The sequence below is a fragment of the Sciurus carolinensis genome, chromosome 8 (genome assembly GCF_902686445.1).
Source record: "Sciurus carolinensis chromosome 8, mSciCar1.2, whole genome shotgun sequence".
Lineage (NCBI taxonomy): Eukaryota > Metazoa > Chordata > Mammalia > Rodentia > Sciuridae > Sciurus > Sciurus carolinensis.
The window spans coordinates 5,899,544-5,913,406 of NC_062220.1; the positions used below are offsets into that span (position 1 = coordinate 5,899,544).

Genomic DNA, 13,863 nt, shown 5'->3' on the forward strand with positions numbered 1-13,863 from the left:
GTTGCTCTGGAGGTGAGGCAGGAGGATCGCCAAGTTTAAAACTCAGCAACTTAGCAAGACCCTAAGCAACTCAGTGAGACCCTATCTCTAAAAAAAATGCCAAAAGGGGACAGGGGTGTGGTTCGTGGTTAAGCGCCACTGTGTTCAATCCCTAGTACCCCCACCAAAAGATATCACGCAGGTAAAAAATTCCTACTGCCTCGTGACTTCATAGAGTAACCCGTCACTCACGTCTGCAGTGATGCCAGTGTAAACAAACCTACTGCAAAAGGACAGCACTTACAATCATGTACAGTAAATCTGCTTGATAGTAATAGTGATTGTTACTGGTTTACTCAGGGTACTGTGCTTTTTATCATTATTTTAGTATGTACTCCCTTCTACTTATATTTTTAAACAGCTTACTGTAAAACAGTCTGCCATGCCAAGCTAGCAGCAGCCCTCTACATCTCATAGAAATCCGTAATGACACACATCCCAAAACTTACCTGACATGAAGATGTATTATATGGGCTAAGCTGCCTTTAATCCCCAAATCCAAAATCCAAAACTTTCTGAGTGCTAACATTATGCTCAAAAAGTTTCAGATTTTTGGATCTTGGAGCATTACAGATTTAGGATTTTTGGACTAGGAATGCTCAACTGGTAAAGTCTGGGCAAATATCCCCAAATCAGAAACACTGAAATCTGAAACACTTCTAGTCCCAAGCATTTGGGATAGAGACACTCAACTGGTAAATGTTTTTTTTTAACCCAGAAGTACAGTACTTTTATCACCAGAAAACATGTAAGTCTTTTAAATAAAATACTTAAAAAAAAATAACTTTCTATAATTTTCTAGAAAACCTAATGACTAGTGAGGGTGTTAATTTTTTTTTTTTTTTTTTTTACCTCTGACACCTCTGGGACCTACCGTTCAGTTCAGTTCTGACACTATCTACTTGGAGTCAGCATTAGACCCCACAGGCTAGAGGGCCCAAACACGTGAAAGATCCTCACTTCAGGCCACAGGTGCCGAGTACCCAGTTCCCCGGTTACCCACACTTCTGTCCCACTTAGCTACAAAGTTCCCATCATCCTCCTTCCAGGTTTAATAATTTGCTGGAATGACTCAAAGGACTTCTATTCTAGTTCATTCTAAAGTACAGAAATGAACATTCAGGTAAGGTATGAAGGTAAGGTCTAGAGGGGTTCTGAGCAGAGGAGCCTCTGCCCCACAGGGCTGGGGTCCCAGCACGTAGATGAGTTTGACAATTTAGAAACAGCTGTCCTGTCACCTAGGTTTTTTATGGAGCATGATTACACAGGCATGACTGATTAAACCACAGACCACTGGAGGTAAACTTGCTCTCCAGTCCCTCTCCTCTCCCCAGAACCTAGAGGGTTGGCCTTAAATTTCCAAGGGCCTAATCAAGGGGCATGGTCTTCCTGGTGACCAGCCCTATCCTAAAGTTATCTGAAAGCCACCAAGCCTCATCAAGACAAAAGACACTCCTACCACCCTTACCACTGCTGTAAGTTTTAGCTCTGCCAGGAACCAGGGACAGGGACAAAGATCAATATCTTATCATGTCACACCCATTTCTGGGCCCATAAGCTATAAAATTCAGAGTATGAGCTGCAAAGAAGGAAAGTTGATGCCTGTCAGGGACAGAGAGAAAAGAGAACTGAGATCCTGATGCCCTCTGTCACCTTCTGATGGCACTACTATGTTGCTTCAAAGGACAATTTAATGTCCTCACAACAACCTACGGTCCCTGATAATGTTACCTCATGTTCAGGATACCCAGACTCAGAAAGCAGAGAAGACTGTGCTAGGATGTACCAATATGGGAGATTTCTGTCAAAAATGAGTAAAGATTCTCTGCTTAGAAAGGCAGGCAAATTTCAGTTTCTTGAAACATCATGTAAAATAATACCATTTCTGATGATGTCATAAAAAACTGTTAGAGGGCTGGGGTTGTGGCTCAGTAGTAGAGCACTTGCCTAGCATGTGTAAGGAACTGTGTTGGATTCTCAGCACCACATATAAGTAAATATAATAAATGTCCATTGACAACTAAAAAAAATTTTTTTAAAAAAACTGTTACAAAAAAGTACTTGGGAAAACGAACACTGATGGCCATAAAGAAACTGGGGGAGGGGAGCAATTGTTTTATAGCAGAGGATGACATAAGGAGGACCGAGAAACAGACCATGCAAGGTGGTGACAATGGCACTGGTCCTGCTGCACTAGCAGGTCAAAATTGGGTCCCAAGTGAGGAATTTTATGTTATGCAGTGAAGGCACTAAAAATACGATATGCTTCCCCTGGCTGGAATATGAACAGTGTTCTCCAAAGGCCCACATGTAAAAGGCCTGATGCCTAGCGTGGCGTGACCTCAGGCGATAGAACCTTATGGGTGGGGCCTATAGGAGGTCCTTAGGTCTTTGGGTATGCCCTTGAAAGGGATTATGGGACCCTGACAGCCCGGACCACCCTCTTTAACTTCCTGGTTCATGAGGTGAGCACTTTGCTCCCCCACTAGCTCCTATCATGATGTGTCACCCTTGCAGAGGCCCAAAGCCATGGAACCATTCAATCTTGGACTGGACTGGAACCTCCAGAACCAGGAGCCAAAATAACCCTTTTCTCTATATAAACTACGTCAGATTCTCTGCTATAGCAACAGAAAATGAATACAATCCCTGAGAAATTAGGTAACAAAGTTAAATTAATAAAATTCCAGTAAAAGGGCTGGTGATGTAGCTTGGAGGTGGAGTGCTTACCGAGCATGCGTAAGGACCTGGGCTGATTCACCAGCATTTCCCCCTTCTCTCTCTCTCCCTTCCACTGCAATATATATACACATACACATATAGATATGTATTTATCTGAGAAAACAAAACCAAGCTTTTAATTCCTAGTAAATCAGTGATGCCCAAAGTTTATATGGTCCTATCTGGCAAGTTCTTGTGACTTCAGAATCTTATTTCCCAAGGAGGTTTATAACACTGCTAATTATTTACATCTTTAAAGAAAAAATACCTTTAATGCCAAACCAACTTCTTTATTTTCATCTGTATACGGAGGTTTCCAAAGCTGAATCCTGTCTTCCCTTAAAAACTGGGTCAATTTTGCTTGAAGATATTTCTTCTGTGCCATCCTTGAAAGCAAAACTGTACATCAATAAAATCCCATCATATTTTTAATGTTTTATGATATACCTAATATGCTCAGGTGTTTTGCAAAGTAAGCAGAGCTCCTTTCCACCCCTCCCTCTTCAATTTAATCTAAATTACTAAGATTTTAACTAGCTCTAGACTTTTCTAAAAAATATATAAAAATATATGTTCAATTATATATAATACAAAACATATGATTCCAAAGTTGCTATTATGTTGTGAAGATTATTATACTTTTCTATATCTTACCTTGCCATTATTCTGTAATCTATGAGAAAAGATAAAGAAAGAAGAATATCTAAAGTAATAAATCTCTTTAGGCAACTAAATACAGAGTTGAAAATTCACTTGTACTTAGGTTAGTTTTAATACAAAACAAAAGACCAACCATACTGGTAGTTAACATAAAGAAAGGTCAGCTTGAGCCATAAACTAGCAATAATAAACATTCTTTATATCTGAATTTATATATTCTAAATTTATTTACACTGTCTCTGCACTTTGTCACACAATCCCTCGCTGTCTGACCCAAGAACATAACTTCTCTCTTCCCAAGAGGCACATGTCACAAAGGAGCTGTCAATGCACCCCAAACTAGCACAGCCACTCAAAGGGGTGTGTGAGAGCTGGCAGGCATGCTGCAGTGCTTCCAGGCCTCCCAGATCAGGTAAGTACTAAGGAAAGTAAAAAGTTATCAGCTCCCAGATGATCAAGATAAATTCTAGGGCTGGGGATGTAGCTCAGTTGGTAGAGTGCTTGCCTCACAAGCACAAGGCTCTGGGTTCAATCCCCAGCACCACAAAAAAAAAAAAAAAATTCTAGGGAGCAAAAATATACACACAAATTATAACCTAGTAAGCAACATTTTTTTCTGTCGAGGGCTGGTATTCATTCTCCCAAACCTAGTTCACCTGATTTTTGAATACAGTGTGGTGGCTTAAATGTATTCCACTAACAAATATTTAAAAAAAAAAAAAAAAATCAGGGAGGGTGCCCGGTGCACCTGAAGTAACCCAGTAAAGAATTCTACATTTTCAAGCATTAACAAACTACTTCTCACAGCAAAACAAAGCAGGAGTTAGTAGCCTTAGTTTTTCAAATGCAAACAACTTAAAAGACCACCTTACAGTTGGGCACAGTGGTGCACACCTGTCATCCCAGCCGTTCTGGAGGCTGAGGCAAGAGGATCTCAAGTCCAAGGCCAGTTTCAGCAATCAGGTTAGATCCTAAGCAACTAAGGGAGACCCTGTCTCAAATTAAAAATTAAAAAGGGTTGAGGATATGGTTCAGTGGTTAAGTGTCTTCCAGTTCAATGCTAGTGCAAAAAAAAAAAAAAAAAAAAAGACCATTTACATACTACTCATAAATCTTTGGAAATTCTGAATTAGAAATCACATGGGCTGCTTACTGGAAACCAGCTATTTGGACAACACTCAGAAGACCTAACCAAGCCACCACCTGACAAAAAGAGCCAAAGGATGCCACAAACCTAGTCCGTGTCCCACAATCGAGGGAGCAGATCGATAATAGCTCCAGGGTCTCTACACCACATCCTTTTTTTTTTTTTTTTTTTTTAAATAAACCACTGTCTTGAAACTAAAGAATTTCAGTTACCGAAACAGGACCAGCGATGACACATACATTAAATCAAGTTAAAAGGGAAAAAGTTTCGGCTGTAGCTGGAGGACTAAGTTTTATGCATGCCCATGTCCCCCCTGATACCCAGGACGGGACGAAGTCCGCCAGTGTCACTGCTTCAAACCGAAACTGGACTGTCAGCCCAGCCTTTCACTTTCGCTTGGACGAACTCATCCCGACCACCTTTACCAGAACTTGGACCGTGCGCGGGACACACCACCTCGCGTTCACCCTCGGGGACAAGTCGCAGGAATACGATTCCCGTATTACAGATCGGGGCGGCGGGCCGCGCCGGGAGGCCGGGAGGCCGGGAGGCCGGGGGCGAGGGCCGGCGCCGCGCAGGGCCGAGAGGGCTCGCACGGGCCGTCTGGCTCCGTCTCCCGACCACGAATGCGCTGCGCCGCTTTTAAATGCCTCGGCCGGGCCGCCGCGCGGGCGGCAGGGCCGGAACCGCCGCCGCCCTGCCCGGCTCCGCGCAGGCCCTCGCCCGCCGCCGCCGCCGCGCCACGTCCGGCTGGGGACGCGCCGGGTCGCGCCGGAGTGGGGTCGCCAGCCAGGCCGCGCCGCGGAGGCCGGGGTCCCGCTGCCCTTTCGCCCCTTCGCCCGACCGCCGCCTCCTCACCTGAGCCGCCGCTGCGCCCGCTGCGACCTGCCGAGTGCCCGGATGCGGCAGTGGCCGCCGTTTATTTTCATTCCGGGTGAGACCGGCCCCGCCCCCGCCGCCGCCGCCGCACCGCCCTCGCGGCGCCCGGGAGGAGGCTGTGGGCGGGGCCAGACCATGCTGCGGGCCGAGGGGGCGGGGCGGTGACTCTGTGGGCGGGGCTACTGCGGGCCAGTGGGTTACGTCGGGGGTGGCACCGGCGGGGCGAAGGCCGACCCGGCGCAGGGCGGCAGAGGAGCGGGGTGGAGGTGGAGCTAGAGAAGGGGCGGGGCGGGGCCGTCTGGGGGCGGGGCAATAAGGACCCGGGCGTGGTAGGGCAGCTATGGGAGGGGGCGGGGTTAAATGGGCCCACCCTGGGGCCATACTGGGAGCCCGACAGAGTGAGGACCCGGCCGTGGGTGGGATCCGGTAGGCGCTTCATGTCCAGGGTCCGCAGTTAGATGTCCGGGTCCAGCGCATGGACTTCATAGGAGACAGTCTGGTTTTGTTTCTCCAAAAGCGATGGAGGACATTGCAGGAAGACCAATTTCCGCTGCACCAGGGTCTGGACTGCCCCGTACCCAGCCCCTTGAACCAGGCCTGACCCTCCAAACTGAGGGATCCAGCCCGCGCCATCTATAATCCCCGTAGGGTCCTCAGCTTCGGCGAAGGTTGCTTCCTGAGATCCCTGCCCCTCTCTCGCGCTGCTCGCCTACCATCGCCCGCAGTACCTGTGGACATCGCCTACTTCCAAGGCGATGGTAAATGCAAATAAACCTATGAGCTGAACTGTGTCCTTATGTCTAGGGGAGGAAATAAGTATCCACAAAAGAAAAATGACAATTTGCGGAATGCTCTGAGAACAAGGGCAACACCCAGTTGGTGGCGCACAGCTTCTGGGCAGAACTGAGAGATAGTTGGTACTCTAAGGACTTTGAGAGGCTGATGGAGAACACGATAGAAAGTATCTCTCAGACCCCGGGAAGTTTGCTGGGATGAGGGGTTGGCCCCATCCTTTCCAACTCCCAAAGCCCTTCCTTGGATTGGCTCTAGCACTATCATGGGGGAGCTTGATGTCCTAAGTCCAGCCGGCTGGCAGCTGGCTCCCCTCAGTGCCTGGGGAGGGTTGGGCAAGTTGCTTAATGCTACCTCCAAGGGAATAATAATAACCCTACTTTTGTGAGATGTTGTGGGCATTCAAGGAGACTGCATGCAGAGCAAGCAATAAATGCTGCCTTTTTATTAGGATAGCTTCACTTAAGCTAATTGACAACTCTTATTTTTATGAGATTTAGAAGAGTGTGGTTGTAGGATTCAGGATATCGGTGGCTCAGTTGGTGAGGGCCAGTTCCAAGAGAAGGAGTCTACCAAGTCAGATGCACAGTGGAGTGAAGAGAGATGCCCAGTGTGATAAGGAGGCATGAAGTGACCACCTTTGTGTGAGGGAGAGTAAGGAAAGGGAAAGCAGAAACTGTGGAGAACTCAACAATGGAAACCGAGTCCCAGGGAGGACGAAGGAGAGTTAGCTCCATTGGTGCTGCAGGTAACGATAATGGTGAGCTACAGCACTGGAGAAGGAGCCCTGCCCGCTGCTTTCCAAGTGCCCTGTTAAGAAGGAGGGTTGTTCTGTGGAGTTTGGGTTATTACTTGTGGATTGCTAAGCCTGTTTACTGATCTGGGGAAGCTTTGTAGAAGAAATTGAGGTGATCCTTCTAGCAGCACCAGTACTCTTCCCAAATATTGTACGAACTCAAGAAGAGTATAAAATGTTACTCATTACCCAGAGAATTTCCAGGGTTCACTGAATTTGTGATGGACACTATCAAGAAATGGTGTCTCTTTGTCTGTCTCTTGAATTTGGATTGGCCTCCTGATTTGCATTGGCCAATGCAGCATTAGTAAATGTGACAGAAACCGAGATTAGGGGCCTCAGAGCTGGCCCTCTCCTGCTGCAGACCACCTTGTGAAAGAGTCTGAGCTAGCCACCGGGAGGAAAACCAAGGAACCCCGCCAAGAGTTACCAACTTCTAGACATGCCCGGATAGCTAGGCCAGGTCATCCAGCTGCCAGCTGGCCATAGACACATTGAGAGAGCCCAGAAGGGACCACCTGATTCACCTCCTGTGAATCATGAGGTAAATAAAATGGTCATCTTTTAAAGCCATGGGTTCAGAAATAGTGTGCTTTGCAACAAAAGCGGATACAGCATTTGTTGTCAAAATAAGCTGCTGTCGGGTCTTATTCATTGGACTAAAATAGTTATCCCAAGAAAACAGTATCTGTGAATATTTTTACTACTATAAAACAATGTTGGACTGGGGATATAGCACCAGGCCCTGGGTTCAATCCCCAGCAACACACACACACACACACACACACACACACAAGGTCTAGATCAATTTGTTACTTTGTAACTACGTAAGTAACAAACTTACTCTGTGAAGTAAAACTTGATCCTTTTCCTGAAGATACTACAAAATCCACATCTTTCCATAGGTATATCTTCAGTATATGATTTTAAGATTTTTCTCTATAGTTACAATGGTATATATTTTCACTTTTAAAATGGGTTCATTAAGATATAATTCATATGCCTTGTAACTTATCAGTTTGAGTTGTATAATTCAGTGGTTTTTAGTGTATCCAAACAATTGTGCATCAATCACTGAAAATAACTTAAAAGCATTTCATCACCCCAAAACAACCCTGTACTCATTTTCAGTCACTTTGCACTTCCCCAACAAAAATCTCAATCCTAGGCACACTTCCCCTATGTGACTCATCTTTCCTTCTTCCCATCCTGTGGCAACCACTAACCCAGTTTCTGTTTCTATGGGTTTGCCTAATTCAGACATTTCACAGAAATGGAATCATATAGATGAGGTACAGTGGCCCATGCCTGTAATCCCAGCTACTCAGGAGGCTGGGGCAGGAGGAACACAAGTTCGACGCCAGCCTCAACAACTTAGTGAGACCACCTTAAAAACTGAAAGGACCAGGGACATAACTCAGTGGTAGTGCACCCCTGAGGAGGAGGAGGAGGAGGAGGGGAGGAGGAGGAGGAGGGGAGGAGGAGGAGGATCAAATAATATGTGGTCTTTTCAACTAGCTTCTTTCACTGAGCATAATGTTTTCAAGGTTAATCTACAATGTAGCGTATGTTAGTACTTTATTCCTTTTTATTACCAAATAATATTCTATTATACAACTGTGCCGCATTTTGTTTATCCATGTATCAGTCCATGTCCACTTTTTTGGATATTATTGTGAATAATGTTTCTGTGAAGATTAGTGCACAAGTCGTGTGTGAACATATTTTCTTGGGTATGTGGCTGAGAATGGAATTGGTGGTTCATATGGTAGCTCTATGTTTAATCTTTGGAAGAACTGCCAAGATGTTTTCTGTGACAGCTGTACCATTTTGTGTTCTTACCAGCAAAGCATATGCATTCCAATTTCTTCACATTTTCACCAGCATCTTTCTTTTTTTATTCTAACCATCCTAATGAGTTCAAATCACTGTTTTGCTGTGGTTTCACTTGCATTGCTTTACTGACTAATGATGTTGAGCACCTTTCCCTATGCCTGTTAGTCATTACCATCTTTGGAGAAATGTCTATTTTGATTCTTTGTCCATCTTAAAAAAAAAAAAATCCTAGGCTTTTAAAAATTATTATGGAACTCAAGAGTTCTTTATGCATTCTGGATCCCAGTCAAGATATTCATGATTTGCACATGTTTTCAGAATGGAGTAGATTCTGTTCTCACCTTCTTAAAGGTATCTAGAAGCACAAAAGTTTTTAATGCTGATGAAGTCCAAAGTGTCTGTTTTTTCTTTTGTCACTTATATGTTTGGTGGCAAGTCCATCTGGAAGGGTAGATTTGTTCAACTCATAGGAGGTCAGCATGGCAGAATCCCCCTGTACCTTGTCTTTGACCCAGTATCCAACTTTTATTTTTATAACCTGTCTCCTTTGAACATTGATATTTATTGACTTTAACTTCAGTTTCTTGAGATGAAGAAGTGATTTGCATTTGTGTTTTTGTTGCTATGGGTTTTGTAGTGATAAAGAATCAAGGAATATCTCATTTCACTTCTACTTGTCTAAAACTGAGAACCTCTTGAACACCCTCTGCCTGGCAGTGAAACTTAATGCTGATTATTATCAGTTCTGGCTAAAACAAAACCAAAGTAACAGGTGGCTTTGGCAGTTCATCTTTTACAGTTGTTTTAATCACAAACGTATGTGTGCTGGGTTAAGTTGTGTAGTGAATGAATTATTTATTATTATTATTATTATTAGATATACTTTGTGTTACTGGGGATTAAACTTTACCACTTTACCACTGAGGTACAGCCCCAACTCATTAATTTTTTTTTTTTTATTTTGAGACAGGGTCATGCTAAATTTGCTCAGGGCCTCAATACATTGCCAAAGCTAGCCTTGAACTTGTGATCCTCCTGCCCTAGCCTCCTGAGTCACTGGGATTATAGGCGAGAGCCACTGCACCTGGCTGAATTAATTTTTTATAGATGAAGTGGATTTAAAAAGGAAACAAGTTCATTCTTGACTTTCCTATTTATAAATGGTAATTTCCAGGGAATTTGAATGATGACTCACACTTTCAACTGGGGGGACTTTCACTTTTACTGGTAATCCTTAACAAAGACTCCTTGGATCAAAACTTCAGTGGGCCACCTGAGTTCTTCCTGACTACGTCTGATATTGGGCCTCCTCTATCCTTGTAGAATTCAGTTTGAACAAGAATCTCGCTAAGTCGGTTTAGCCAGGACCCCTTTCCTTGATGTTTCCTCTTATTAATTTTTCATCTACCTTCTCCATGATTTTAAGTCCCAACTTGTCCTAGTTGGAGTGAGAGCGGAATCCAGTCTCCCTGGCTGCAGTGGCCCCTGTGCCCTTTGCCTTGGCCCCCCTGCATAAGGTCTCCCATACTATCTATAACAAGTGTCCTGAGTGATATTTTCCTTTAATGCCCCATTTGGAGTCACAGTCATGTTATTCAGCATTTTTGCTGACCAAGAGGAACGTGGAAAACACAGAGACCAAGCAAATGGAGGAGGATTTGTTCCTACCTGACGGAGAGTCCATGACTTTAGTATTCTAGAAGATGGCAGAAGCTGAAGAAGTTATGAAAAGATTGTATAAGAGGATTACTCTGATCCCAAGAAACATGGGCTAGCAGGCTGCATCTCAAGGAAGATCTCAGTGAGTTAAGAAAGGGACCAGCCTGCTCACCTGGGACTCAGGTAGAAGCCTTCTGGAAGCATGTGTCCTGATACGAATCTCTGACATGTTCTGGTCCAGATTTCTGACCCAGGTTCCTCAGTGCCTCTGTCTCGATGGCTGGGTAGGTCATGCTTTTGCTCTGGAAGGACATGGAAAGCAGGACAGAGATGGCAGGACAAAGAAAGCCATGCTGTTAATAGTATTAAGTTAAGATCATTGTTTTACACTTTAACATTAAAAAGAAATTGACATATAACATTAGTCTTGTGATTTTAAGAAAGGGTGAATGGAAACTAAGCAGACCATAGATGCAAGAAACTAAATAATCCTTGCTAGACTCACCCTTCAAAAAACCTTTATGGGAGTGGACTGTCTCTCTCTCTCTCTCATTTTCTGTCTGTTCTATTTTTTAAAGAAAACTTTTTGTTCTTGCCTTGGCATCTTTTTGGTGTTTAATCTTCAACACCCGGGGAAGTGGACATGATCCTGATTTTCAAGATGGGTTTCAGATGGGGCTCTGCAGGGATCATCACCAGGATAAGCTCCTTTGCTTCTCACATCTTTCTGAGGGTCTTTGGCATGAGCCAAACAACAACAACAACAACAACAACAACAACAACAACGACAACAAAAAAGCTGTTCATTCTTCCAATGATGCCAACAATAGATTTGGCAAAACCATGTGAAAAAGAACTTGCAAATCATCATGAACATCCTTACAATGAGAAAAAGATGAAAAAAATAAAATTCTCTGAATTTCTAGGATGCATAAGAAAACTGAGGTTTCAAAGCTAATTCCAGGATCTGGAGAGACAAGACAGAGGGAGTGGTCAAAATTTGCTGACATAGAGGATAACCTGCTAAAGCCATAGACTGCTAAGAATTCTTACATGTTAATTTTTAAATTTTTTTTATTGTAAACAAATGGGATACATGTTGTTTCTCTGTTTGTACATGGAGTAAAGGCATACCATTTGTGCAATCATAAATTTACATAGGGTAAAAAAAAAACCTTTATGGAATGTTAGAATGATTAACTCTTTTTCTTTTTAAATTTAAGTGCAGAAATTATAGTGTGGTATAAACCACATTATATTATTGTTATATTATTATTCATGACACTTCAAAGACAAAATCAGAAATCTCTACTATCCCTGCCTTCCAAAAGAAACTTATTGCCTAAGCTTCATTAAAGACCCAGAGTTACTGGGACCCAATGTCAGTGCTGCTTGTTGCTCTACTGAAAATTGGGGAGATAGAAGTTGCTGGAAGGAAACTGTTTTATTCAAAGCCTAAAACTTCGGGGGAATGTTAATGACATCTGTGTGTTCTCTTTCGGCACATGGAAGGTGCTGACCCCACTATCTTCCAGTTCCACTGTTTCTGGGGTCTGCCGACCATCTTAGCAGGCAAGGGCTGTCTTTCATTCTGGATCCTTTTAAGAGTTTGCCTTTGTCCTTCATCTTCAGAGGTCCTACTCTGATGGGCTGGTATGACTGACTTTGTATTCACTCTGCTTAGGAGTCACAGACCTGACTGAATCTGTGAATCAACGACTCTCATCAGTTGTGAGGAACTTAATCTCTTGGACATGATCTCTTCAAATATTGTTTCAGCCCCACTCTCTTGCTCTGGGAAATTAGTTATACAAGTATAGCAGATCTTTTCACCGCACCACATCCCATGTCTCTCTAGTGCTTGTTTGTGTCTTTTCCATTCTTTCTCTCTGTGCTTCACATGTTTTCTGTTGATTTGTGTGCAGTTCACTAATCCTGTCTTTAGTTGTATCTAATCCACAGAGTCCATAACTTCATTCATCATACTTTTCAGTTCTGGAGTTTCCATTGAATGTATTTTTATAGATTTGATACTGCAGTAAAATTCTCCATATTTTCCTCTGCTTTCTTGAACGTCAATCATAGTTATTTTAAAGTCAGGTAATTTCAATATCTGGCTCATCTGTGGGTTTGTCTTTTTGTTTTGCTTTATTTCTCATGCACCTAGTAATTTTTCTGAGATGTCAAATGCAGCTTCTAAAATTTTGAGGCTTCAGATGTTATGACCATCCTGGGAGTGTTCCCCCTTTCCAGTGCCCTTAATCCAGTCAGGGAGCCTGTGAGTCAAGGCTGGGTTGAAGGCTTCAGTTTCTAACTGGGAGCCTGCTGATGCTCTGCAGAGCCCTCTCTGCAGCATTCCAGCACACCTCAAACCTGATCTCAGTCACCTGAATCCACCAGAATCTTCCTCAGCTTCTCACAGGCTTTGCATTTAGGTTTCAGTTGCTTGTCCCATACAATCCCAGAATTCAGCAAACTGTCCTTGGAATTCCCCCATGGTCATTGCCAGAAGCCCTGCTGGTTTTCTGTTCCTAGCAGTGGCTCTGTGGGCTCAGAATCTGGATTCTCAGCCTGGATTCTCTGCCCCTGTCCAGACTTTGTGAATGCCCCCAGCTGAGCCATCAGCTCGCCCCTCAGCTTCTCTGCTATCTGGAATACAGTCTCCCAGTGCTCTCCGCTGGCCTCAGCAGCTCTCCACTGCCTCCAGATGCTCTGGCTCTTCTAGTTGCTAGTGAGAAGCTTGGTCTTCTGCAAGTTACTGCATCACACTCTAGAGGGAACATCCAGTTTATTGATGAACTAATGTGTGAACCAAAAGGTAAAAGTAAAGTCAGTTATTTTTGCTACTCAGAAATGTAGAGAAACCATTACAAGAAAAGACTCTTTGTCTTCCCTCTACCTTGTTCAATTTTTTAATATCCCGTCTTCAAAAGACAAAATTACAGTGAGACTAGTTTAAAGATCTAGTTGGCTTTTATTCACAAATTGAAGTGGCATCTCTTCTAAAAATCTGATAAAAGGCACCCTTGAGGGTTGAGCCAGGAAAGGGCTGAAGACAGCAGAAATAGCAGATTCAGTCTTTCAAAGTGGCTTTCCTTCTAGGGTTAAAATACAGGGGACTTCCCGATCAGGCTAGCCCAAACTGATCTATTTAGGTTGGCCTTCAGATTTCTCAGAAAGTTGCATAAAAAATTTAGTGTCAGTTTGGTGGCCTGGAACTCCATCCTGAATGATTCCATTTCAAATCGGTCCCTTGGGGTCTAGAGCTCAGTCTGTGTGAATGGCTTCCTATACATTTTACTCAACACCCAGCTGTACCCACATAACCAAATCG

At 43.7% G+C, this 13,863-nt stretch overlaps 2 protein-coding genes and 1 non-coding gene across 7 annotated transcripts in view; 2 read left to right on the forward strand and 1 right to left on the reverse strand.

The window, feature by feature from the left end:
• The window catches only part of Nub1 (negative regulator of ubiquitin like proteins 1), a 29,450-nt gene extending 23,881 nt beyond the window's left edge, over positions 1–5,569 (reverse strand). The window contains exons 1-2 of one of the 2 annotated variants that reach the window (XM_047561892.1): positions 5,426–5,569; positions 3,029–3,146 (exon numbers count right to left, since the gene is read on the reverse strand). In XM_047561892.1, coding sequence (XP_047417848.1) covers positions 3,029–3,146; positions 5,426–5,496 — 189 coding nt within the window. In that variant the 5' untranslated portion in view covers positions 5,497–5,569. Of the gene's footprint in view, positions 1–3,028; positions 3,147–4,292; positions 4,312–5,425 lie in introns of those variants that run through there. The other variant, XM_047561893.1, reaches the window with a different exon arrangement.
• The window catches only part of Smarcd3 (SWI/SNF related, matrix associated, actin dependent regulator of chromatin, subfamily d, member 3), a 128,746-nt gene that overhangs the window by 44,215 nt on the left and 70,668 nt on the right, over positions 1–13,863 (forward strand). The window lies entirely within an intron of this gene.
• Positions 3,894–3,967, forward strand: Trnav-cac (transfer RNA valine (anticodon CAC)). Its single transcript has one exon. It is a non-coding gene; the product is annotated as a tRNA-Val (tRNA).